This window comes from Eretmochelys imbricata, chromosome 8 (genome assembly GCF_965152235.1).
Source record: "Eretmochelys imbricata isolate rEreImb1 chromosome 8, rEreImb1.hap1, whole genome shotgun sequence".
Lineage (NCBI taxonomy): Eukaryota > Metazoa > Chordata > Testudines > Cheloniidae > Eretmochelys > Eretmochelys imbricata.
The window spans coordinates 98,668,483-98,696,175 of NC_135579.1; the positions used below are offsets into that span (position 1 = coordinate 98,668,483).

At 41.9% G+C, this 27,693-nt stretch overlaps 1 protein-coding gene across 1 annotated transcript in view; it reads left to right on the forward strand.

Annotated features, from left to right (window-relative positions):
* FAF1 (Fas associated factor 1) overlaps window positions 1-27,693 on the forward strand; it is a 305,001-nt gene that overhangs the window by 65,552 nt on the left and 211,756 nt on the right. Inside the window, exons 3-4 of the mRNA XM_077823839.1 lie at window positions 8,599-8,645; window positions 12,128-12,336. Of these exons, the coding sequence (XP_077679965.1) occupies window positions 8,599-8,645; window positions 12,128-12,336 (256 nt within the window). The remainder of the gene's footprint in view (window positions 1-8,598; window positions 8,646-12,127; window positions 12,337-27,693) is intronic.

Below are 27,693 nucleotides of genomic sequence, written 5' to 3' on the forward strand. Positions count from 1 at the left end.
AACCCTCCCTCCTGCCCCAACCCTCATTTTCTTCATATCTGTCTGAGATATGTATTCTTCTGTCTGATATTCTCTCATCTATTTGAGATTTCACAAGGCAGTTTGTATGCATTTTGCATAATCATTTTCCGTTTCCAAATGTTTTATTCTGTAACTGTCAGATACATTTAGTAGTATTGGATTATAAATGAAATGGGGATTAAGCAATAAAAACATGGTGAGTAGAATTCCGGAAGGTGTTGTTTTATTGCACAATCAGCTGCAGCACTGAAATGTAGAAGAAAAGGAAATTAAGATTGACCTTCTGTTCAATAGGCTAGAGAGCCAAAGAAAACAGGGCAATGCTTAGGAGTATATATTTCTCAAAACTGAATATTTTTGCTTTCACCCAAAATTCCTTTAAATTAAGGCAGAGTAGAAGAGCTACAGTATAGGTTCAGAGTTTTGGGTTTTTTTAATTAGATGCTTTTGATTTTTTTAAATATTTTTCTACAGCTCTAATAAAAATGAATCATTTTCTTGAAGAAAGATCCTACTAGAATTTAAAAAAAAGAAAAAAGAAAAAAAAAGGGTTAGACATTTATATGGATAATGAGAACATCCACAGTTACTTGTAACAGAATATTAACAAAATTATAAACTCTATTAACCCTCATGTGCATAAACCAGCCACTACACTATGGGAGTTAGGAAGAAAATTCCCCTGTGGGCAGGCTATTTCATCACATTTCCTTGCAACTTCATCTGAAGCATCTGGTACTGGCCACTATTAGAGATAGGATGCTGGACTACATGGACCACTGATTGGTTTATCTTAATTCATGATGGCCATATGCCTTCTCAAGGCAAATCCGTAATTCCTGGTACATTGGAGTGGGACCAGCATTTTTCTGTTGTGCATGGGGGTAGGTTTGAATGTAGAGAGTTGTATAGGGCTTCTATCCATGGCATGGCACCAGCCAAAACTTCATTGCTTACTGTGGGGAGGCAGGAGGACAACTGTATTTAAAGGCTTAGGAGAGAAGCTTCCTTATCCCAGGAATTCTCCTGTGCAAATGCCCTTAAATTTGGCTTTAGGCATGGACCTGGGTTTGGTTCTTAAGAAGGTAAGTTTAAGCCTTTGTCCTGATATCTAGAAATAATGCATCCCATTTATAGATTGGGAAATTTTCAGTCTTCCATTTGAAGTGTGTGTGGTGCAGTGGATGCCACTTGATAGGAATGAGATATATAAAATAAAACCTCTGTTAGCTTTAAAACGATGTAAGCATGATCAGTGCAGCCAAATAGCTTTTAAATCTACAGTGGTTTCCATTAAATGTCATAAATTAACAGTTACCACATGGTGATATTGGAGATACCACCGTTGTTTTCTATGGTAAGTATAGGGAAAAACCGTGATCGCTCTCTAAGGTGCCACAAGTACTCCTTTCCTTTTCACATAAGGAGACTAACAAATTTATTTGAGCATAAGCTTTCATGAGCTACAGCTCACTTCATCAGATGCATTCAGTGGAAAATACCTTTTTCATGAAGTTGATAGATTTCCACTCCATACGGCTAAATTCAGTGCCTTGCATAGTGACAGGTTTCAGAGTAGCAGCCGTGTTAGTCTGTATTCGCAAAAAGAAAAGGAGTACTTGTGGCACCTTAGAGACTAACAAATGTATTTGAGCATAAGATGAATGCATCCGATGAAGTGAGCTGTAGCTCACGAAAGCTTATGCTCAAATAAATTTGTTAGTCTCTAAGGTGCCACAAGTACTCCTTTTCTTTTTGTGAATACAGACTAACACGGCTGCTACTCTGAAACTTCTCCTTATGTGGTATGTTATGTGGTAATTGTTAATAATTGAGTGTGTGTTGGTGACCAGTTGTAATTGTGTGTATTGAATCAAGCCGTCCGTTTTTATCTGTTGTGGTTTATAATAAACAGCTTTTTGTTTTCTTTTTTTTATGCTATTTTGTATTTGTAAGGGGACAGACAGAATTTTTCTGAACTGTCTCAATCTGTTAAGGCAGTATTTTCCCAGGTTAAAACTCAAAATTGAACACCGTATGCTTTATAACAGTTCATAGGTATTTTGAATAATTGTAATATTTTTGTAGTGTTCCACTGTTTCAAACTAGACAGATATTTAGAAAGTTTGGGCAGCTTTTTGGCATTGTTGTTTCTCCCATGAAACAGCTCTGGCATGAGAGAGGCCAAATAAATATATCGTACATACTGTTTTTAAATAACTATTTTGTTGTTTCATAGCCCGAGAGTTCATAATCATAGCAGTATCATTACTAAAAGAAAAGGAGCTTGTGGCACCTTAGAGACTAACCAATTTATTTGAGCATGAGCTTTCGTGAGCTACAGCTCACTTCATCGGATGCATACCATGGAAACTGCAGAAGACATTATATACACACAGAGACCAAGAAACAATACCTCCTCCCACCCCACTGTCCTGCTGGTAATAGCTTATCTAAAGTGATCATCAGGTTGGGCCATTTCCAGCACAAATCCAGGTTTTCTCACCCCCCCCCCCCAACTTACTCTCCTGCTGGTAATAGCCCATCCAAAGTGACCACTCTCTTCACAATGTGTATGATAATCGAGGTGGGCCATTTCCTGCACAAATCCAGGTTCTCTCACTCCCTCACCCCCCTCCAAAAACCATACACACAAACTCACTCTCCTGCTGGTAATAGCTTATCCAAAGTGACCACTCTCTCTACAAAGCTATTACCAGCAGGAGAGTGAGTTTGTGTGTATGGTTTTTGGAGGGGGGTGAGGGAGTGAGAGAACCTGGATTTGTGCAGGAAATGGGCCACCTTGATTATCATACACATTGTGAAGAGAGTGGTCACTTTGGATGGGCTATTACCAGCAGGAGAGTGAGTTTGTGTGTGGGGGGGTGGAGGATGAGAAAACCTGGATTTGTGCGGGAAATGGCCCAACTTGATGATCACTTTAGATAAGCTATTACCAGCAGGACAGTGGGGTGGGAGGAGGTATTGTTTCATGGTCTCTGTGTGTATATAATGTCTTCTGCAGTTTCCACGGTATGCATCCGATGAAGTGAGCTGTAGCTCACGAAAGCTCATGCTCAAATAAATTGGTTAGTCTCTAAGGTGCCACAAGTACTCCTTTTCTTTTTATGAATACAGACTAACACGGCTGTTACTCTGAAAAGTATCATTACTGTGGATCTTGAAATTTGATAATGCAACTGTATAGTCTTATAGCTCACTTGTGGTTTATGATGCCATATGTTCTCCCCCTCTTCACTCCCTGTTTTGGGTGTTATGTATTGTCATTGCCTGTATTGCCAGATGCTCCTAATTATATCATATCAATTTCTGGGTGTTTTACTGATATTATTGATTTGCATATTTTGTTTCAAGATAATTAAGTTTTGTTTATAATTTCCAAAGACCAATACGGTAGATGGTAGCTCTTTTTGGGTGAGTTACCTGTTTTGAATTTGTGGTGAAGACATTATTTGTTGTTTTAATAAGCGAGTTAGCAGCTGAAATTTTAAATTGCATTTTGAATGAGAATATTAAATGGAAATGGATACAGCTTGTACATGGATATAGCAGTTAGATCAGTGGTTCTCAACCTTTTTACCATTGTGGGCCGCATATGCAGCTCTCTGTGCTATGTGGGCTCCATCAACACTATCTATATACAACCTGTATGTCACAGGAGTTGCAGCTATGTGCTGATTGGGCTGTAACGGGCCCGTGGGCTGCGGATTGAGAACCACTGAGTTAGATACTACTAAGGTTGTTGGCTTAATGAATTGACTGCTCTAAGTGTCTATGTTTCTGCTTAAGGTTGGTTAAACTTTAATGTAAAGATAACAATGAATGGATTTACTATACCTTTACTAAAATCGTTTCAAGGGAAGCAGATTTTGTTTAATTTTTTAAAATTATATATCCCCAGTCTTATTTGGATGGACACGTACAAATATTTTAGAGAGTCCTCTCAGTATATTAAATGTTTGCTTAACCATGAAGACTTAATTGTCTAATAGAGGAGACTAATTTTTTAAAAAAATTAGTTAGGAAAATCTTTCATTAATCAGTTGTGTGTATTTAGTTTTGTGTTAGTCATTCAGGCATCAGAGCATAGACTGTCCATGTGTCCTTTATCAGCATTTTCAAGGTTGAGACTCAGAAATGGTTGCCTATTCAAAACGCCAAGAGACACATGTGTACCCCTCTCCTAATCTCTTATATCTTTCCAGTTTCTATCTCTCTTAACAAACCATTGCCCAAACTCTTTATGCAGTTTTACTCTACATTGTAGTTATCGATTGCAGGCCACCTCACCAAGAAGTTATGTAGTATGGCCATTATTATCTCTCATTTCTGTGACCCTTCAATGTTGTCCAGTTCATATAGTTTGGGACATAAGAGCAGGCTTAGAAGGGTTGTTCGGTCTTTGACAAAATAGTTTGGAGCCCCCACCTCATCTAATAATTTTTGCTCTTGCACTTGAATTTGGGAAAGCTTGAGCTAGTTTCAACCTCTGAGATTTTTATAAAAACTAGGTTTTACCAGACAAACTGTGCAAGTGCTGAACTCTAAATATTTCAATTACTGTACTAGATTTTCATTCCCAATGCAACTTTTTTCTCAAGGTAAAGAGAATTCCAGGATATCAGATTACCATTATCAGTAGTGACTGTTCCTATGAGAGAAGAACTGCACTTGCTGTGTTTTGATTCACCAAGATGCACAATGAAGAATATATCAGTTCTATTAAGTGACAATGGAGAAAATGTCTATTGCTGAAGAGCATTGTGAGACCTTTTACTGGTGGTTTATTAGATTAAGATGATCAGTAGCTGTAAACAGCTGCAACCCCTTCATGTACATGTGCAAGACATGTGGTTAACAAAGCATTTTATGGTTCTCAAAATACCACTACTTAAATGACGGCAAACTAGTTGACTCACTGTATTGTTCTTTGTATATTTTTTTTCAAAAATGCATGACAAATGTTAAGAGTATCATAGCTACTTAGCTGAATTCAGCAGCAAGGATTATGACTTGTTGATATTCTAAGGTAATTATAACACAATATATATTTAAAATTCAAAATTGTAGGTTTATTGGAATAAAACAAGTTAGCATTTAAATCTTAGTTCATAGTTTTTGTATGATTCATTCGCTAACTACAGTACTACATATAGCATCTCTTTAATACAGGAAAAAGAGGTGGTAAGTATATGGCTAGCTGTGCTACCAGTTTGTAAAAGCCATCTTGATGGACAGTGGCTTCCCAGAGTCCAGTGAATTGAGTGCCACTGAATCCATAGGAGACTGAAAGTGAACTTCTGAATTCAGCCTGAAGGAGACAAATAAGGTGCAGAAGAAGCAGCTTGGTACGAAGACCTTCCAAGAGACACATTTTCCTCCTCCTCAACTAAGATCATTAGAATTGGAGAACTCTCCTATGCTGATCTACTGTAACTCTACTGTCTTAGAATGTGTCTGCTAAACTGAAGTGTAGACAAGATTCTGGCATTTTTACTACCGTATCTTCTGCCTCTACTCAGAGCACAGTCAAAAACAACTCAGTAGTAAAATGCCGGAGTGTTGTCTACATTTCAAAATCTGTCAATGCAGCAACTGTGAATGTCAAGTCTGAAAAATCCTTGCATTGAGATGGCCTGAAGGTGCACCCTTTTGTGGTGCAAAGCAGTCCTAAACCAGATACCTCCCCCGCACTGACCAGAAGACTCTTCATCTAGAATCTTGATCTAACGTATAGTGACTTCTAGATTGTCTGTTTCTGTAGAGTGTGGAGTCCAAACAGCATATTTTCTAGGGGTTGTTTATATGTGGGTCAACATCAAAAAAGCTAACTTGGTTAATCAGAGCATGACTTTATAAAATTCTTGTCCAATGCCATGACTGCATATTTGTGAGCTAATAGTTTTGCTGGCAAGTGACATGCTCAGCAGCTTTTTAAAAAAAGAAATACCTTTGTCTTAAAGTACAGGGAGCCACTTCTATAGCAATACTTTGTTTTGTAAAGTACTGATTGTGTTCATGAGAGAGTACATAATGTGAGGAGTTGCTTGGCACTCCTGCCTATTGTCTTAATGTGTGTGTGTGTGTGTGTGTGTGTGTGTACAAGTTTACACAAATAGCCAAACACAGGAAGGGAACCAGGGACTCCTGCTTTCTAATTCTGGCCCTGGCTCTGATGCTGATTTCCACTCCAGCCCTTGACAATTCCTTATCCTCACTGTTTTAGTCTCCCATCTTAAAAATTAGGATAGTACCTATGTCACTGGTATGTTTGGAGGACTAATTTAGACTTTGACAAGTGCTTTGAAATGCTACCGAAATGCAAAGTATTGTTTAATACATAACCCTCCAACCCCTGAATCATCTCATGCTAAGAAATGAGGGCTTGCCCAACATTCAGGAAAATGGGCCCTTCTTTGTTAGACAGGACCCATAGTTACATATGGTGGCAGACTATATCTAAAGGACCATTACACTACAGTTACAACCATGTTGGGAATCCAGTTCCAACACAGTTGTCCCCTTTTTAATTACTGCAAAAGCTTTGGTCAAGTATAAGGTCCCATGCTCATTTTTATCAACTTGTAACATACCTAGAAAAAGTAAGACTATATTCAGATGTGCCCAAAATCCACTTATTGCAATACCAATCTTTTCTAAGTATTATTTTCCTACATATACTAGGTTTTGGGAACATAGTAGAAAACGTGTCTCCACTACTGTAGAGTGGAATCATGTTGTAGTCATGTCAGAAGACCATTATAATTCAACCAGGTAGTGTAGTGTAATAGGCTTTAGTTACTCTCCTTGTTTAAACATGCTACCATTCCATCTGGTATAGAATTTTTTGGACTGTTACAGGGAATATCCCCACAACACGTACGTCAGAATCTTTGACAACAAATGGTAATATAATAACGAATAATACTGGACCCAGATATCATGGTGATGGATACCTTAAACGCTTTGTTACCGCATAATTTATAATCTTAAAAGTGATTTACAAAAATTCAGCCGAAGAGGTTGGAAGTAAGTAAGGACTGTAGGAGTAAGTATTATCACTTCTGTTTTCCAGATGGGAAAATTGAAGGAAAGAGGTTAAGGGCCAGATTTTGAAAGGGGCCCATTTGTTAAGTGCTGTCCTTTAGGTATCTGGGGCCTGATTTCCCCCCCCCCCAGGTGCTGAACATCCACCTCTATCATTTGTTGATTCATTTGCAGTTGTGGATCTTCAATAATTCTGAAGATTATGCTCACAGTGTCTAAATTTGGGAATCCAAATTAGTGGCTAGTTTGAAAATTTGGCTGTGTCTTACCCCAGGTTGTAAAGAGAGTCAGTATCAGAACTGGGAGTAGAATTTGGTACAGTAGAACCTCGGAGTTACAAACTGACCAGTCAATCACACATCTTATTTGGAACTGGAAGTACGCAATCCAGCAGCAGCAGAGACAAAACAAAACAAAAAGGCAAATACAGTACAGTGCTGTGTTAAACATAAACTACTAAAAAAAAAAAAAAGGGAAAGCAGCATTTTTCTTCTTCACAGTCAAGTTTCAAAGCTGTACCAAGTCAGTGTTCAGTTGTAAACTTTTGAAAGAACAACCATAACAATTTGTTCAGAGTGACGAACATTTCAGAGTTACGCACAATCTCTGTTCCTGAAGTGTTCATAACTCTAAGGTTTTATTGTAACTCTTAGCTCTCAGTTCTGTACTGTCACCCCTTTTGATCACATTTGTTCTCTAGATCATATTGTCTTTCTTAATGTTGTTTTGCAAACATTCCCTGAACTAGAGTCCTAGAAGAAGCATTCTTACTGTTAGAAACTAAATTTTCTGAGGGTGGGTTTTGTTTTTTTTACATGACTACCAATGTTGAAAAATGTTCATTGCAATAAACACATGACCAGTGAAACTGAGCTAACCTAGTTGGAATAGTATGCAATAAATTAACTTTTGGAACAGGTCTAGAAGCTGAAACTGAATTCAAACTAAAATCATGGTACCTACCCATAAAATTCATATAGCAAATTAAGAACCTGTACAAAAATATTAGAGGAAAATTACTTTCTAAATAAAGATTTGATATGTTATGTGTCAGCCTTGTGTTAAAATTACTGAAATATGTGAATGGGATAAACAAATATCTTGCATTCAGATCTCTGTTGGCTTTGAAACTGTAATTCAAACATGTCTGTAATCAACCAAATCTAACCACCCTGACATTTTGAATCGTTAAATTTAGAAAGTTTTAGTTTTATTTTGGCCTGTTATAAAGATACCTATACCGTTTGGATCCAAAGTCTTGTTTCAGGCCTGCCTCCTTTGAAATAGGGGTTATGACAAGAATGTACTCTAGTGGCACTGTCAGGTGCTTCTGTATGAACTGAATGTAGAATATTCGATGTGCTTAGGGAGTATTGGGGATTTTGTTTAAGCAAATTTGAGTCATTTTTGTATAAGCACATTTGAATTGCTTTGCAGAAATATCTCAAGTTTTTCTGATCTTACTGCTGCCTTGCTTGTTTGACTTACTGTATATCTTTTTGTTTACAGGCAGCTATAAATGGTGTAATACCACAAGAAAACGGCATTCTACAAAGGTAAGTAAAGAAGCTTGGAGCAATAATGTGTAGAAAGAGGTACTGTGTAATAGTAGTCATGGGAGAGGTTTACTTCCTCTTCCCCTACCTCTTCTTTCTTCATCTCCAACTCTATCCCTTAGGAGGAAGATGTAATACTGTAAGTGTCATTTTGAAATAGTTAGACTCCCAAGCGTCATGAGTTCAGCTCTTGGGAGGGCTGACTGAACCCCTCAACTTTCCAAGACTGACTAAGGACCTGATCCAACCCTCATCAACACTGGTGAATTCTTTCCACTGGCTTCAGTAGGTATAGGATCAGTCCCTTTTGGATATACAGTTGACTAAATCTGAGTCTGTCAGATAATTCCCTAAAAGTGAGGTTCCATCTCTTCTGCATGGACCAAAAAAATCCCAAAGCACTTTTTCTGACAGCTGGGAATTGCCCCCATGTCCTTGGCTAATATTTTTTTCCTTTTTCTCTTTTGATGCATGCACACACATGCATGAAAGATGGTGATAATTTTTCTCTCTCTTAAAGTTACTGGTGCCCTTTCAGTGGGTTGCAGGTAAAGGATACTGTGTCAAAGAAAGTAGATTACCCACTTCAAAAAGTTGATGCACTTGTTTTCTTTCAAAGTTTTGAATTCAGTTTTGGCTTGTGTGCTCATGCCTGGGATTCTGAGTCACTGAAGCATGATCTGCTAAGTGCTGATGAGGCAATCGGAAACAGCAGAACAGGAATTCAGCTGTTTGGGAGAGCCAGTAGAATGTTGTGATACAAAGCTTTCAGGACAAATACTCAATATGATGTTTTAAAATGTTCTTAACTTATGGTAGATGCTACCTATAATGTAAGTAAATCAATATTTTGGCATCTATGCTGTATTTAATTATTAGTCTTAACTTATTTAATGTACGTTTTATTAGTGTAGAGCCCAGAAACCCCCGAACATATGCGTACAAAGCATTTTAAATCTAAATACTCACCAGACTGATTAGCAGTACTTTTTTTCTTTTGGTTCAGCAATAAGTGAAGGCTTTGATAAAAGTCAATTCTGATGCTTAACACTATGTTTCTTCAGCCTTTCTTTCTGTCTAAAAAATCTAAGCAGTTGAATGTGTGTCAAGCTGTTTTGGGTTTCCCCCCGATGATGTAAGGTGGAATTTCGTAGGCCTAAGGGAGTTAGGCACCCAATTTCCATTGGTTTTCAAAGGAAGTTGGACACCTGACTCCCTTATGCTCTTTTGAAAATCTCAGCCATGATCTCATAAATCAAAGGTATTGCTGAATTGAATCATTATGTGAGTGTCCAACTGCTGGTAGCTAAGTGTGTTTATGGGCTGTGTTTTTTTTTTTTTTTAATGCAATTAATGTTATTTAATAGGGGTGAACTGGATGCAAGTAATATTTTCAGACAACAAATATCCTCTCGATCACTAAATGTAACACAGTTGTGATTTAAAGAAGTATGTCCTGAGATTGCTATTTAGGATTACTAACAAAATTATTGTCACAGAAACTATTGTATCACTTTTTTTAATTTTAACATTCAGTATTTCGTCCCCCTTTTTAAAAAGAAACAACTGGATCAATAGATGGTCATTGTTTAACTCTGCATAACAAATTCCTAGTGGTACTTAGTATTATAATTAAAAGCTGCACAAACCAAAACAGATTCCTTGTGTACTTTAAAACTCTGAAATCCCTGTAGGTTTCACATAGCTGAGAATTCCTCTTTATGTGTCTGCTGATTAGAGAAAAGGAAAAGAGACCTTTGTACTACCAGAAAAGCATAACACTTAATTTTTTCTTTTCAGAACGTGGGAGGTAAAATGATAGGAATTGCACCAGCAGACAGTTGGGAATGTAGACAGTGTTTGTTAATCATATAGCATGTGTGTGTAACAACTGGCTGTGCTCACTGAGTTCATGTCCTCACTAAGGGCCGGGGGGGGGGGAGGAGGGAAGTTTAACAGGTTTTTTTTATAAGGCTTTTGCATCAAGATGCTTCTTGACTTTCTTTTTTTAAGAAAGTGGAATATGGCTTTCTAAATAAGCTCCCTTTAACAAAAAAAAAAAAAAAAAAAGGGGGAGGGGGGAAATTGGCATGATCCCAAATTTCAGCAGCCCTATTTAAAAAATTAAAGTATTATTCATTCAGATTCCATTCTTGAAGCACACACTGTTAGCATGCACCTACCATCAGGACATCTGGAGCTGCCTAATAAGGATAGTTTCCCATACAGATTTCACTGTATGTCTGTAGTCACTGTCTTCCACTTGAGGACATCTGCAAAGCAGAACTCCAGCCATACTCTACAAACATTATTTCCTGGATTCCTTTGGTGGAATGACAGGTTTCAGAGTAACAGCCGTGTTAGTCTGTATTCGCAAAAAGAAAAGGAGGACTAGTGGCACCTTAGAGACTAACCAATTTATTTGAGCATGAGCTTTCGTGAGCTGCAGCTCGCTTCATCGGATGTAGTTGTAGCTCACGAAAGCTCATGCTCAAATAAATTGGTTAGTCTCTAAGGTGCCACAAGTCCTCCTTTTCTCTTTGGTGGAATGTTCATTTTAGTAGGTAAAATGCTAATTTTGTCAAAGTGGTTCCACATTCTCTTTGGCCTGAATGTTGTTTCTTGATATGCCTTGTAAGCAGGGTGACAAAACTAATCTCCAGCACCATGCTCTTTGGAGAGAGGCTAAATGAAGAGCCTGTAGCTTAAGTTCTCCAAATTAACCTGTGCAAAGCTACATTCACTTCTCATTTTACTATCCCGTGGCCCATATAGAAGTGCACAGGAGTAGTGTGGAGGGAGCTGAGGCTCAAGGAGAAGCTGGAATTCAACATTCTGTAATTAACATATATTTCTAGATTTTACTCCTCAACTAATACACTGATGTCTATTTTTGCTTCAGACAGTTAAGGGAGATTATAATTATTTATTTTCCTCTTTAAGCTGTCCGATTAATTTGAAAATAGGTTTGTCTCTCTAAGATTATGGGATACATCTCTGCTGCACTTTCTCCCAGACACTCTTGGGATGACACTAGCCTGATGATGTGGTAGTAGAATGGTGGCTGCTGTGTAGAACTTTAAGCGTCGGATATCCTTGGGATTCTGGTATGGATATGTAGTACTTCCATGGGGTTGCAATATTGTGCACCTTACTCTACAAGTCATTCTGTGATTTGTAATACATATATTAAACTTGAGGCCCAAAAGATTGTTTAAAAGCTGGTCCTGCAGTATTTTAACAATCTCTGTTGAGCTTTTCAGTTGCTAATATTTAAGAAAAATGTTGTAGATACAGGCTGTTTTACTAACAATACAAGAAATGATTGTATGTCAGATACATGATACAATGTAGCTGTCACAAGTATAAGTTGTGGATGACAGTAAGGGAATATACTGCTCATCTCGCTTGGCTCCCGTTTCTTCAAATAGTTCAGTTCTCATTCTGTTCTATTTAAATTCTCTAAACTATATATCTTTCAGTGAATATGGTGGAGAGACTTTGCAAGGACCAGCCTATGGTCCCACAAGTCATCCTACAGCATCTTCGTCAACTCCTTCCTCATCCTCAGCGTTTCGACATGTAGTGCCATCCCGACAAATAGTGGAAAGACAACCACGGATGCTTGACTTCAGGGTTGAATACAGAGACAGAAATGTGGATGTAGTACTTGAAGACAGCTGCACAGTTGGTAAGGTTTATTTAGAATAAAAATACTTGTTGTGGTACAATGATAAAAAGAAAAATGATGAAAAGTAACAACTGCAAATACTGACCATTCACAAACCTCTGTGTAGCCTTAGATAAAATGGCACCATTGTATTTTGATGATTAATCTGCAAAACTATTGTTTTGAAGTCAAATTGTTTAGAATTGCTTCTGAAACCAGATTTGAGACTAATGGTTCATTGTAGTGTTAAGGGACGGTCCACAGTAGGGAGTGGTGCAGATGTGAACTGCCAACCATTGTGCCCCAGTGAGCATGTGATCTCTATCACTTTTTGGATGCATAGCTCCTTCTCTCTTCAGATCAGTCCCTCGTGGGCAGGCTCCCTCTGAATCTGTGCAAGGCTGGGCATGGTTGCACCCTTCTTCTTTGCAAATAAAGATTTTAATTGTCTTTTGTGGGGGTGTGAGGAATTCAGACTATTCGAGAATATAATTTACTTACCCATCTTCAAAAATGCATAATTTTGTTGCTAGTTACACTTCTTCCTTAAGACTCCTCCTTTTTGTAAAAGTATTTGTAAAATTGTTTTTACATAACCTAAGAATGATACATCAATACCTCTAGCATATTGCAACATCTGTTCATGTTGCAAGGGTCATATACTCTGACATTCTCTGTAAAATTGTGATTACAAGAATTCCTTTTAGCTGATGTAGAAGCAAATCCCTTAATTCATTTACCCGAGATACTTTTTAAAAATCAAAACTAGGAATAAAGTGACGAGATGCTGAATAAAATACTACATTGCAGTCAGTATAGTAGTAAAATTGCTCCCATATAATTTTAAAGTGAAACAGTTGTTTGTATGTATAGTGTTTTATACAGTATCAAAGGGTGACACCTAGTGGTGATTATTTTGGTCTATGGAGACTGTACTCGCAAAAAGAAAAGGAGTCCCTGTGGCACCTTAGAGACTAACCAATTTATTTCGTGAGCTACAGCTCATGCTCAAATAAATTGGTTAGTCTCTAAGGTGCCACAAGGACTCCTTTTCTTTTTGCGAATACAGACTAACACGGCTGTTACTCTGGAGACTGTACTGGTATTTCAGATACTTGAGCTTGATTCTCCTCTTCCTTGTGTTTTTGTGTAGTCACTTACATCTTTACAATGTAAGTATAAAAATATTACCAAATCAGAATTCTGCACTCACACCTATAATACCATTTTACACCCACTTGGCACAGGTATAAATGACTAACTAAGGCTCAAGGCAGTGGAGAATCTGATCATTATAAGAACCTAGAATGTATTATTCACATACATAACTTTGTCAAGATAGTCTTACTGAAAAGTTACAAGCTAAATTCAATAGCAGTATTAAATCAATTAGTATAAAAGATTGTTTAGCAATGCTTAGGTAGAAACAAAACGGAAATTTTTTAGCATTCAGCCGGATTCCAACTGGAATACAGGTGGGAAAATAGATGTGTTCTTAAACATATAGCTGTTTGGGGTTTTTTTTCCCCTCGTATAGGCTGCTTTCTTAGTCGAGACCCAGATACTATCTCTTGTAGTAAGAGGCATAACTCCAGAGCAGTATTGACTCAGGTTGACTATGGAATATTTTGGGGAATACATCTTGAAAATGAAAACTTTGCTTAAAAAGACCTGAATAGTTCCTAAAACTGTTCGAACCAGTTGAAATTGAATCCCATAATATATTAACTACATCCCATTTTCAGAAAGATTTTGCACAAACCAATTTATAAGAAAGGAATAGTGCGTGCTGTTGTGAAATAGCTGCCTGCCATCCATGTGCATATAGCTTATAATGGTGCACCGAGGAATGTGATGTTCAAAGTAAATCCCACATTTTCTACCTGGGTCTGTATACATTAAAACTTTTTAAAATGTGTGTTAGTTCAAAAGGTACAGTTTATATTGGCTTAGTATTATTGTAAAAAAGGAACAGTGGACTTGATTCTTGACTGTGCATAGTGCTGTGCATAGGAAAGAAATGAGGGCTTTAAACCACCTTTATGCTCCTTTTATATATGTGCTGTCCAGGGCTTGGCAGGCCCTTGTTGTACTTTAGAGGAAATTCACAGCTGCTCTGATTTTGAGTCCTGGCTGTGGTGGCCTCCTGGCAGCCCAGGATAGCTAGAATGCACTATACTCTGGCTGCACCACCTCTCCAACTCCCTACTCTTTGCACATCCCATACTTCTGGAGTAGTACAGGGTGATTGTGACAACTCCATGCTGCCTAGGCTACCCTCTTACATGGGCTGTTTACCTCTCCTTTATGCTCCCAGAGTGAATTAAATTGAGGACAGGGTGAAATCAGCTCCATTTTCTTCCTTTAGTATATTACTGTTGAGAAACATATGTTCTCTGAGTAGCGTCCCTATGGTTACTCCACTGTAGGCGTGTCTGTGTCCCAGCGCTACTGGTTGGAGAACATTGGTAGCAGTCTGTCCAACCCGTGCATGCGCTGCTCCTCACCTGCCACGAGGTTAGCCACCGTTAGCAGGTGAACCTTGTCAGTTCCTTCTCAATCACCCCGGCTAGAGAAGGAGCTAGAGCTGTCCATTTGTGGATCATTACCTCCCTTTAGATTTACTAAATTTAGCTTCCCTTGAAGCTTTTTTCTTTGTTACTACTTTTACATTTTATTTGGCCATACCTTAAAACAAAAACCAACGACGAAGAAGTTTGCCTCCCGCCAACCCTGGTAACATCGAGGAACCCCCTCCCGCCACTGCACCCCCTGCCCGGAATAGCCCAGAGCGCCTCCCCTCTCGGCCAGAGGAGCCCTGAAACAGCCAAAGTCCTGACCCCTCCCAGCCCCCCACCCAGAGGAGCCCCAGGCTGGTCGATGCCCCAAACCTCTCCTCCTCCCCACCCGGACGACTCCTGGGCCAGCTGCAGCTGTACCTCCCCTCCCCAGACCCCAAGCCGCCCAGGGAAAAGTGTCTATCAGGTCTGGAAGACACTTTTGCTATGCCCCATGCAGGTTCTGGGGTGGCTGAGTAGGCGGTATTTTTCTACTCAGCTTCCTGGGTCCAGAGAGATTACTGATGAACTCAGGAAGCTGAATAGAACATGCCTCCTCCTCAGCTGCCCCAGAACCTACATGGGGCATAAGAAATCAAAAACTTCACCCCCAAACCCCACAACTGGGAGTCCGGCAGCTGCAGCAGCACCAGGGGAGGCTGGCGTATTATACGCACTGCCCATGACAATCACAAATGGGAGATAGAGTCGGTGGTACTCCCCATATTCAGACAATGGGGGACACCAGTAATAGAGCTGTTTGCTACTTACCACAACAAGAAATGTCCACGGTATTGCTCCAGAGCGGGGATCAGATGACACTCCATGGGAGATGCTTTCCTCCTCCCATGGGACAAGGGACTTCCTTACGTCTTTCCCACATTCCCTCTATTAATTAAATACTGTTGAAAGTGACAAGAGAAAAAGCATGTTCCCATATGGTCCAGGCAGATGTGGTACCCTTACTGTCACAGGTGGCATTATGTCCACTGATGACTCTCCATCACACCTCACCTCCTGTCACACAACGAGAGATGCACTCTCCATCCCAACTTACAGAGTTTGCGACTCAAAGCATGGCTCCTTCATGCTTCTAGCACACAGAGACATCTTGCTCTGAGGAGGTGCTATTACACAATAGAGAAGGAACTACTCATCATACCTGTCTGCAAAAATGGAAGAGATACCAAATCTGGTGCCAGCCTAAAGATGTCACCCCTAATACAGCCACCCTACCGGTAGTCCTGGACTACCTATTGGCTCTCAAGAAATTGGGTCTCTCTGTTAGTGCGCTAGAGGTTCGTTTAGCAGCAGTTGCAAGCTTCCATCAACAGGTAGAAGGTTACTCAGTCTTTTCCCATCTGACTACAAAGAGGTTTCTCACAGGCATAACGAACCTCTTTCCACCACCCAGATTTCCCACTCCTCAATGGGATCTCAACCAACTGCTAAAAGGGTTGACTAGACTGCAATTTGAACCTATGGCCACTTGTTCATTAACTTGCCTTTCCATGAAGATGGTGTTCCTGATTGCCATTACCTCTGCAAGAAGGGTAGGAGAAATAGCGGCTCTGGCTCCTCCCCCTTTCACTGTGTTATTTCCTGACAAGGTCATGCTGAGACCACATACAAAGTTCACTCCCAAGATGTCTTCTGCATTCCACATAAATCAGCTTATTTGGCTTCCAGCCTTTTATCCCAAACCTCATCAGGATAATAGGGAAGCCATCCTTCATACACTTGACGTGAGGAGAACCTTGGCCTTCTGTTTGGACAGGATAAGAATCTTCAAAAAATTTCCAAGACTCTTCCTCTCCATTGCGGGTAGATCAAAAGGTACAGCGATTTTAGCTCAGAGACTCTCCAATTGAGTCTCTGGCTGTATTAAACTCTGTTACCAATTGCATAATGTAACACCCACATCTTCAATATGGTTGCATTCTACAAGGTCGATCTCCTCATCTGTCGCCTTCTCCATGGGTATCCCTATTTCAGAAATCTGCAGAACAGCTACCTGGGCATCTGCACTTACCTTTGCAGAACACCTATGCCATCCTGGGGGATTCAGCTGCAGATGCCAAATTTTGTGCTATCATCCATATCAGACTCAACTTCAAAGTCCCAGCCTCCAGTGGTGGGCACTGCTTAGGAGTCACCTACAGTGGAGCACCCACAGGGACACCACTCGAAGAAGAAGTAATAGTTACCTTGTGCAGTAATGATGGTTCTTTGAGATGTGTGTCCCTATGGGTGCTCCACAGCCCACCCTCCTCCCCTCTACTTTGGAGTTCTTGTCATTGACTCTGCAGTAGAAAAGGAACTGAGGGTCTCCCACGTATGCTGGCTGACCTTGTGGCAGGTGAGGAGCTGCGCCTGCGTGGGCGTGATGGACTGCTACCAAAGTTCTTCAATCAGCAGCGCAGGGATGCAGACACACCTCCAGTGGAGCACCCCTAGGGGGACACCTCTCGAAGAACTGTCGTTACTGTACAAGGTGACTAACTTCTGCTTAGTTGACAAGTTCAATACATTGTGCATATTTTATTTTAAACTTTATAGCTGGGTACATTAAAATATTTAAAAATTAATATTCTGTCCATTGTAATGCTGTTTTTCAACTGTACATTTGAATGATAGATATTTGAAAGCCTAATGTTCTAATAGACTTTCTTGTCTTTAAAAGAGGCTTTTAAAAAAAAAAATCCTTCATCTCTCTGTTTGGAGTCACTGCCACCATTCTCAAGTATTCTAACTCAGAGAACTAGGACCATGGGAGATTCCAAGCCTCGGTGTGAGGGATTAATAGGACTGTGTAGAACCAGGTCTAATGCAGGCAAGTGATGAACAAGCTTCTGCAAACATCAGTGCACCACATTCCTGACCTGCCTCTTCCTGCTAATTCAATCCTAGGTATCCTCTGTGAGGGGAATGTGTTAAGTGTGTCAAACTGTGAGGTGGATTTGTGATGTGGAAAACTGTCCAGTAGCAACTAGCTCACTGCGCTCACTTTTACTTCTCTCATATGGTAGAATTTTTGAGTCCAGGTGCCCAGACGTGAAAAAGTAGTACATTAAAGTACTGTACATGTTTTCTTAGCACACTAGTTCAAAGAACTACCTGTTTCTTTAGCAAAGCAAACCCTTTCTAAGGGATTATGTTATGTATAATTATCTGAATGTAAATCATCAAAACCATATCCCATGGTGGTTGTTGCCTATCTACACCAGTTCATATGTTTGCTTGAAGTGCATATGATCCTTCAGACAACACATACTCATTACCTTATAGACAGGGGTCTTAAATCTTTTTCATTACATGGACCGCCTTTTACTACAGAAGATGTCTCAAGGACTCCTTTCTTCCTATTTGTAATTGCATAACATCCCTGTGTCAGCTAGAACAATTACTAAAGGGGAAAAGTAATCTTAGGTCAATATTTAATGCATGCTTAACTGTCTTATTGTGATGTAGCAGCTGGAAATGAGAAAAGCCAGCACATGTGACTGGTCAGGTCTCTTCAGACCCCTGGTGGTTCTGAGACCACAGTTGGGGAGCTACTGTTTCATAATTGTAAAAAATGATCCCAATCTAAAATTATTACTTCTATCCAGATGGAAAAGTCCAGTTTTGCTTTAAAAAGGCTGCCTTTCTCTCAGTACATCAATTGAATTCTCTCAACCTAATTCTAAATCAAAGTATTTAATTATTTTCCTTGCATAATAAAGTTTTATGGAAATGCCCGTAATTCCTACAAAGATTATACAGCAACTATCTGCAAGATTCAGATGTAAAATAAAATGACTGTCAATAAGTACTGCACAGAAGAATGAACAGAGAAAAACCAAAATATTTTGTAGCCTTTTTAATATAAATGGAGCAAACAAAACACACAAACAAAAACTTTGCTCCTATAAGATGCTTTGATGAAGTGGGTGTGTGCATGCCTCAGTTTCCCCAGTGTGTTGTTCAGCTATCTAAGTGGTGGGACAAGTGTGTGCAATTGTTGTAGAGGCCCTACAGGGAAGATGTGACTGCCATCTGGTTGCCTGGCAACTGATGGCCGGGAGCCATCCTCTGCAAGAATCAGCTGGAGGTGTTGGAGAACAGAGTAAGAGGTGGAGGCTTGGTGACCTGTTTTCCTGGAAAAGAGACAAAGGAAGGAGGAGGGCAGCTGGGTGTGACTGAGGCTGGGCTGCTGGAAGCTGGTCAGTTTTCTGATTTGGGACTCGGGGCGGCGGGGGATGAAGCCCAGGGCCCTGGGCTCTGGATCCCCCCCCAAGATAGACTCTGCTGAATATTCTTAATTTCCGTGCTAACAAGATCTGTATTCCCGATAACTAATAAGCCCTTCTGTTTACCTCTCTGGCTGTGAGACACTGCTGACTGTGGAGGTGGGGTGCATGGCCCTTTTGGGTGGGCGTGTGAGGCTTCCCCAGGTGTCCCATCCAAGTGGACTCATTGTGGGTTACTCACAGTATGAACAGGGGTGCTGAATGCTCTGAGCTCGGACCCAGGAGGCACTGAAGCCGAAGGGCTTGTCCCGGTGAAAATGTGCCCTGAGGGTGGAGACCCTGCACTAGAGTCCTGTCTGACTTCATTCAGAGCAGGTCCAGAGCACCGAGCCTGTGACTCAATGACGGCTGCACGTGGTGTCATGGTGTGCTGGAGGCTGCCAATGTAGAGACAACATGCCCAGCATTGCTTTTTGGTGGTGTTCCAAGAAGGAATAGTGTCTGCTTCCTTTAGTGTCTACTGGTGACAGCAACACGGAACCATGCTCCTAAACCAGCTGTCCATGTCCTCTTAGGGCCATGGAGTACTGCCACCCCCCTGCCCTCAATGGAATGCTAGATCCATATTCTGCTTTGTTTCTTCTTAGTTGCATCCGGGAACTTTCTAAATGATGACATTAAGTTATTGTTGAGGTAAGTCAGGTGTGGCTTTTGGGGCATCTTTCAGAGGGCGAGAGAGGCATTGGTTTTCAAAAGGACTGTCTGCAAATTGCCTGGTTTGAGGCAGTTTGGGTTAAGACTCCACAAAGAGAGGTTAACAACATGTGGTAGTTTTATTGCTGGGTTTGGTCCACCCACATCTATTCCATAAACGAAACTGGCCTGGAGATTTTGGGATCAAAGTACTCCTAGTGACCCTGTGCTAGTGAGAAGTGAATTTCAGCTTCTCAGTTTGTTTGGTCTCCATCTAATGGAGAGCAGCTGTTGTAGCTATCTCTGTCCTTTTAGAACATGTGATGTCCTCTCCACCCTGGTAGTTCTTAATTCCTCCTCCTTTCACCTTTTTCACCGTCCCTGCTATGGAGCTTTTCGGGCTGCCTTGGATGCTGCTGGCCAAATTCTCTGGCCTCCTGCGTGCGTTTGTCTTATCCCCTTCCCACCATGCCATCACTGATCTCATCTCAAGTGCTCATTTTTAAAGTGATGTTGCCTGGCACTTCCTAGCGAGCCCCCAGTGACGGACAGAAGGAGGGCTGAAGAGATCTGATACCTGTGAGAAGTTTAAATTTTTTTTAAACTAAATGTCAGAAACATTTATGGATGGAACCAGTTTCTGCGCAGGACTCCTGTTGCAGTGTATGGGTATTGTCAGTGCATATGCAAAAAAAAAAAAAGTCATGCCCGACTGATATCTATGCTAGTTGTTTTATGTGAAAACCGTTTCAGACAAGGTCAACACTGACATACTTTCTCTCACATCCAATATCTTTGACCTTTTTTAATTTCTGTCCATTAACCGTCACATTATCTCTTACTTCGGAGTTCCCAAAATAAACCCTTCAGACTCTGATCTAGTGGTTGTTGCTCTCTAGAATAGTTACCTTCTGTTCTTTTTAGGCTTCCTTTTTCCCTCCTGTATTTTTCTGCCTATCTCAGTGAGGTGTGGGGGCCGGAAATGGTTTGACTGGAATAGTGCACAACAATAGCAGTATGATGGGAGGTGCCTCCATCCCACTGACAATAAACCTAACCAGCATCCCTGCATTCAGGCAGTGCCAGTCAGGCACACCTGCAGAGCATGCTCTACCTGGAGAAGGGGAACTTTAAAGGTGAAGCTGGCCACAGAGCAAGGGGGGGACCTTTGCTCAAGAAGAGAGGCTGCTAGAGATTGCTAAGGAGCTCAGTAGCTAGGGGAGTCCAGCCCGAGGCAATGACCCACCTTCCCTCCCTTCCCTTCCCTTCTCCCCTACCCCCCTGCCTTTTGCATCAGACAGACATTGCAGCCCTGAGAGAGGCTATGGATGTCTGCTCTCTGTCTGTGCCCTGTAGCTGGACCTGAGGAGCAGTACCAGGGACTGGAGATAGTTAGCCTCTAAAAAGACCCTGGGAATGAGCCCAACTTTTGCAGGGAACAATGAGCTTACCCAGGGAGTGTGGGTTCTGGTGGGCACCCAGAGGCAAGAGACCTAGAGATGACTTCCAAGCTCAGGCTGAGAGCTGGCTCACTGCAAGTGGTGGAGAATGCAGGCATGATGCCCTATGCATGATAAAAGGCCTTGAGACAGAAACAGGTTCCACATCAGCCCTTGGAGAGGGGGATCAGTCGAGGTGCACCGTTAGCACGGGTATAAGTGGATGGCAGAATGGCAACAGTTGCAGGCCAGCCAAAAACACCTGTTCCAGTGGTGGTGGACTGCCCAGCAGCAGGTCCAGTCAGCGCAGCAGCAGCAGCAGCTGCTAAAGGAGGTTGTGACCCACCAGCAAGAACTTGAGACTTTTTCCCAGAAGTAAAAACCTGCCCTCTTCACAGAGAGACCCAGTAGGCCAGAGGGAGCTCTGCCACCCATGTCAGTAAAGTTAACTAACATGGGCTCCAAGACAATCCAGTGGCATTCCTTCTCACCTTTCAGAGGGTGGCATTGGTGTCTCAATGGCCTCCAGAGCACTGGGCATTAGTTTTAGCCCTCTACATGATGTGAGAGGCAAAGCTGGCATACCGTAACCTTGACCCAGGACAGGCTGGAGACTTCTGTTGGGTGAAGACCACTATTTTAGATTATCTGGATACTAGCAAATAAACACATCAGCAGCGTTTTAGGATGGATACCTCCCCCGAGGAGGCTCACCCCCAGGAAATGGTGCAATGATTAAAAGAGCATTGCTGGTGGTGGCTTTCTCCCCTGAAGCGCTGCAGGGATCAAGCTGCAGAGTAGGTCCTCACAGAGCAGTTTGTATCCATACCTATAGTGAGGGACCTGGCGTGGGTTCTCTGGCATCACCCTGAGTTGTTGTTGGAGGTAGTGCAGCTGATGGAAAATTTTCTGACAGCTGAAGGGTTTCTGGAGATGGGACACGTGGCCTCAGTCCATTCACCAGTGAGGGCCACTGATGACATCAGACCCCCACATGCAGATGCTGAAACCCAAGCACAATGGGAAATGTTTACAAACTCCACCACAGCGAACTGAACTACCTGTCTATAGAGAGGAAGACTGTGGCAAGACACAGGGCCAAGTTTGGATGAGGTGTTGCCCAGATAACCAACCACCCGGGGACACAAATGACTGAAGTGTAGCCTTTGAGCCCAAAGGTTTCCCTCGTAGTCTGAACATGTCCCATGCCAGATCCCTCAGGGATAAGCTCAGTGATCTGCTATTACTGTTGGCAACAGGGGCATATGAGGAAAGAGTTCCCATTGATGGAGTGTGACTACGCAGAGGGTTGGATGGCGGAAGATGGCATGTAGTAGGACTCACACCCCCCACCCCCAGATGATCCCAGAATAGGTTCAAGGGGAGGGGGTACTGGGTCTTGAGGTGTAGCCAGACAGTGATACAAGCTGCCCTAGCAGGAAAGAAAATCAACTCAGAGAGGTCTATTTGCTAGAGTGTATACATGGAGATGTAAAGCCCATGCCCAGTCAGTGACTGGAACTAACAGTTGGGGCCCACCCTGACTCAATTAAAATTGTGCTAGCAGAGAAATTAGCATGCCCAGTGATTATAGGCTCAGACTGGCCAGCCTTTTGGCAAATCATTAATGATCTGAACCCCAGAGCAGGCCCTGGCCTGCAGACCCCATGGACCTAGTGAGTTTGGGTAACTTTGAAGACCCCCTCTGGGATGTCCCCTGTGACCAGGGATGGCCAGAGAGATGGAGGGATGGCAGGCACTGGCTTTGGACCTTGAGACCTTACTACAAGGGGGAAGCTTTGTCCAAGAGCAGCATGACAATTCAGTCCTGAGCAGTGTCTGTGAACAGGTGGTTTCCATGTTTGGGGAGGCAGCAGATCCCTAGCACCTGGGACACTACGCCCACTTTGTGCTGGAGAAAGAGTTTCTGTATCACGTAAAAAGACACCCACAGTTGCGGGCAATAAGAACTCATTTACTGGTACCCTGTAAGTACCAAAAGGCTGTAATTCAGCTGGCACACAATATTCCCTGCATAGGGCATATAGAGAATGAGAAGATCCTGGAGTTGGGTACTGACTCACTTTTTCTGGGTTTGGGGTGCACCATGAGGTAAGGGAGTATTGCTCTTCCTGTCCTGAGTGTCAATAGATGGCAGCTAAGAATGTCCTGAGGCTCTTTGGTCCCAATGCCCTAAGTGGAAACCCTATTTGAAAGAATAGGGATGGACATAGTGTAGAGCCTTTTAGAGAAGAGCTGCTGGGGAAACCAGTATATACATGTAGTGGTGGACTATGTCACTCCCTACCCCAAAGCGATACCCTTGCGCTTGGCTATGGTGACAGCAATTGCTTCTAAACTTATAAGACTCTCTTTGCTGAGGTAGGTTTCCTGCAGGAAATATTGACTGTTCAGGTCTCCAACTTCACCTTGCAGGTGGTGCATAAACTATGTTCTCTTCTTAAAATAAAGGCCGTGAAGACATCAGTGTGTGATCTGCAAACAGATGGCCTGGTGGAAAGGGTTAACAAGATGTTGAGATTATTGAAGCAGTTTTGTTGGGACTGAGTCTAGGCACTGAGACCACCGTTTCTATTTGCTGTGCAAGAGGTACTCCAAACTTCTGTGGGTTTTTTACCCTTCAAAATGCTTAATGGATGCCAGCCCTGGGAAATCTTGGATACATTGAGAGAGTTGGGAGGAGCAAGATTCAAACACACTTGGGGGACCCAGTACATCATCTGACTATGTGAACATCTAAAGTTGAGCACTTTCACGAAGAAGAACCTTGTTTGGGCTCAATGGAGGCAAGAACAGGGATATAACCAAGAGGCATGAACCTTCCACCCTGGAGACAGGGTGTTGCTCCTATTACCATCATCTGAGTCAAAATTAATGGCTCACTGGCAGGGTCTGTTTGAGGTGCTGAGACAAATGGATCTGGTTGATCCAGCAAGAGGAGGGAGACAAAAGTCTATCATTTTCAAGCCGTGGGAAACATGGGAAACCCTCCTGATAGATTCCTGGCCAGCGAGCCCAGAACTAGGTCTCAATGTAGCTGATAGCCTAGAGTCTGAACTTTTACCATTAAATGAGGCCATTGCTTCTGAACAGGTTGCAAATGACCCAGCTGTTGCAAATGATCCAAGACTTCAGTACGGTATTCTCCACAACCTGGGGAGAACATACGCCATATAATATTATCTGAAGACCACACCAGGGCAACTAGTTAGAGAAAATCCTCAGCCCTTGCCCAAGAAGATGTGGAACATGGTCCGAGTAGAAGTGCCTATGAAGTGGAGAATGGGGGTCACGGAGGAGTCCAAGAACACCTGGAGGACTCCTTTAGTCCTGGTCCCCAAAGCGGACAGCATGATCTGGTTCTGGATTGACTTTTTCGTAAAGTCAATTCCATCACAAAGTTTGACACTTACCCTATGCTGCAATGAGCTTGATCAGTTGCTAGAGCAGTTGGGCCTGGCACAGTACCGCAGCACAGTGGATCTTACAAAAGGCTATTGGCAGATGCTCTGTGTGTGCATCCTGTCAGGAGAATACCATGTCCTCAATCCCCTTTGGCCATTTCCACTCTAAAACCATGCTGTTTTGCCTGCCAGTGGCTACAGTGACTTTCCAGTGCCTGATGAATTGAATCCTTTGCCCCTACTAGCAATATGCTGCAGCTTACCTTGATGACACTGTAATTTATAGCCCTATGTGGGAAGACCACCTCAGTCATCTGAGAGCAGTATTGACTTCCCTAGAAGAGGCTGGCCTCACAGGTAAGCCTGCCAAGTGTAAATTGGCCATGACAGAAGTGATTTATTTAGGGTATCAGGTAGGCGGAGGCCTTGTGAAACCATTGATGGATAAAGTCCATGCATTAAACTCCTGCCCTGCTCCATGAACCAGAAGACAGATATGCTGCTTCCTGAGCCTTCTGGGATACTATTGCTGGTTCATCCCTACTTTGCATGGATCATGGCACCCTGAGTGATCTGCTGAAGAGCAAAGACATCAAAAAAGATCCAGTAAGACAACTAGTGTGATGAAGCTTTTAGCACCGTGAAGGCGCAGCTGAGCTGGGTACCTGTCCTTGCCAATCCAGAATTCTCCCAGAACTCTTGTTCTCTATAAAGATGCAGAAACGTTGGCTTGGGAGCAGTGTTGTCCCAGGAGCTTGAGGGTAGGACTCAAATCCCTAGATTATGTGCTGATATTTGGCACTTCAGTCCTATAATTCTAGATGCAGCACCGAGCCAGAAAGGCACAAGCAAATGCAGTATTTTTGCCCCAGAAGATTGGGACTGGATTGATGCTCAGACAAAGAAACATTTTTGGTCTTGGGGGTGGAGGGCGGGTATGTGATGGAACATGCCCCATCCCACTGACAGCAAACCTAATGAGCATCCCTGCATTCAGGCAGTGCCAGCTAGGTGCACCTGCAGAGCATTCTGTGCCTGGAGAACAGCAGCTTAAAAGATGAAACTAGCCACAGAATAAGGTGGGAAAGTTTGCCCAAGAAGAGAGGCTGCTAGAGACTGCTAGGGAGCCCAATGGCCAGGGGAGCTCAGCCCAAGGCAATAACATCCTTTTCTTTTCCTTACCCTTTGTTTAGGGCAGACAGACACTGCAGCCCTGAGAGTGACCTGTAGCTGGGCTGAGATAATTAGATTTGGTAGGATCCTGGGACTGAGCCCAACTCCTGCAGGGAGGAGTGAGAATGCCCAGGAGTGGGAGTTCCAGCGGGGACCGGGGACCAGGGGCAAGAGAGACAGAGACAATGGCAAAGCCTAGGCTGGGAGCCGTCTGACTACAGCCGGCACTGTTGTTGTTTGAATTTGCACTATCAATGTATTTTGCATGTGCTGAAACCTCATCTTACTGGTTAAAATAACTGTTAGCTTTTGGGTATGATTAAAATCAATTAATGCTTGGATCTGTAGTGAATTCTGGATAAAGAATAAACTCTGGATTTCTCCTGTACTCTGTGTTAGGTACTTCATGTGGTCTCCATTGCTGTAGTATCTTAATGACTTTCAGTCTTTGCTATAATTCTCCTCACGGCACCTCTGTCAGGCAGAGAATACTATTTCCGTTTTGCTCCTGGGGAGCTTAGGCACAGAGACTTGGTGAGTTGCCCATGGTCACACAGGAAAATGCTGGCAGAACAGAGAATTGAACCAAGGTCTCTTGAGTCCCAGGGTAGTGCCCTAACATCCTTCAATTGCCTGTTCTAGGGTCAACCTCCCTTTTTGTAAGAATTAGATCAAAGCCGATGTTTGATTCAATTGTATCAGATTCTAATCGCTGATTTCCTTAATGTGAGATAATGGATTCATCAACAATTTGCAATTGTTCTCTAAATTTGCATTGTTTTGATAGCACATTTGTATTTGTTGTGAAACAAGAATTTAGGACTGTTCATCTCTTCAGCTGCACCTTTCTAACCTGATAAGTTAGAGGAAATTCTTCATGCAGAGACTCCTAAAATTTAATGTCAATTATTTCATTTTTCTGGCTCTAGCTATATGTAATCCATTGTTAACCTCACAGAAATAGAAAGATTCCATTTACATCATATTTTTTGTGTAATGATTAGCTGCATTCTTGTTAAAACGCATGAATAGTTGTATACGGGAGCTTGCCATCTTTCTCAGTTATCGCCATCATATCAATAGCTCATCACCAAAGTGCAGTGTTCTGTATGAAGCACAGAGTGTAAAGTATCTGAAAGTGGATTTTATTAAACTAGAGTTCCAAAAATGCTCTTCTGGAAACAACCATTCAATATCATTTAGACATGGCTAAAACTTCTGTGAGGCTCCCCATCTGTCTAGCCTGTTTCTCAGTTTGCTTGAATTTATATTGCAATTACATCAAATTTCCACTAGATGGAAATATGCCACAACCACCCCAGAAGGTTAGAGATCCAAATAGAAGGGACATTTAACTATTAAAAAGACCTTAAAGGAAGATTGAATAAATACTAACTGTTGGAAAGAGCAAGGCACCCAATGTATGCTGCGTAAGTGTCGGCAATAGGAAGGAAATTTGTTTCCCAGGGTTAGTTATTTGGGCTTTTTTGTATTATATCTAGTTTTCCTGTGAGTATATTGTTTGGTTCTCTATATAACATTAACTTTTTTGCCATACATATAAATAAATTAATCTTTTACTACACCTACAAAGGGAATGACTATCTTAAATCCACCCTTGTCTTGTAACAATAGTGTGATTCAGCCCATGCACAGAGGGCTTGGGAAAATTCCACTCTGCCCTGCACATCTGTGTGTACATATTGGTAAACTGGATGATAACAGAGTTAAAATATTACAGAAATCCTCATATGAACCCCCAAGTCAAGCAAGATTCCAACACAAGAGAAAATTGATTCTCACAAATGAGAAACTGAATCAGTAGCACGTATGGAGTGGTAGGGAATATTTCTGGATC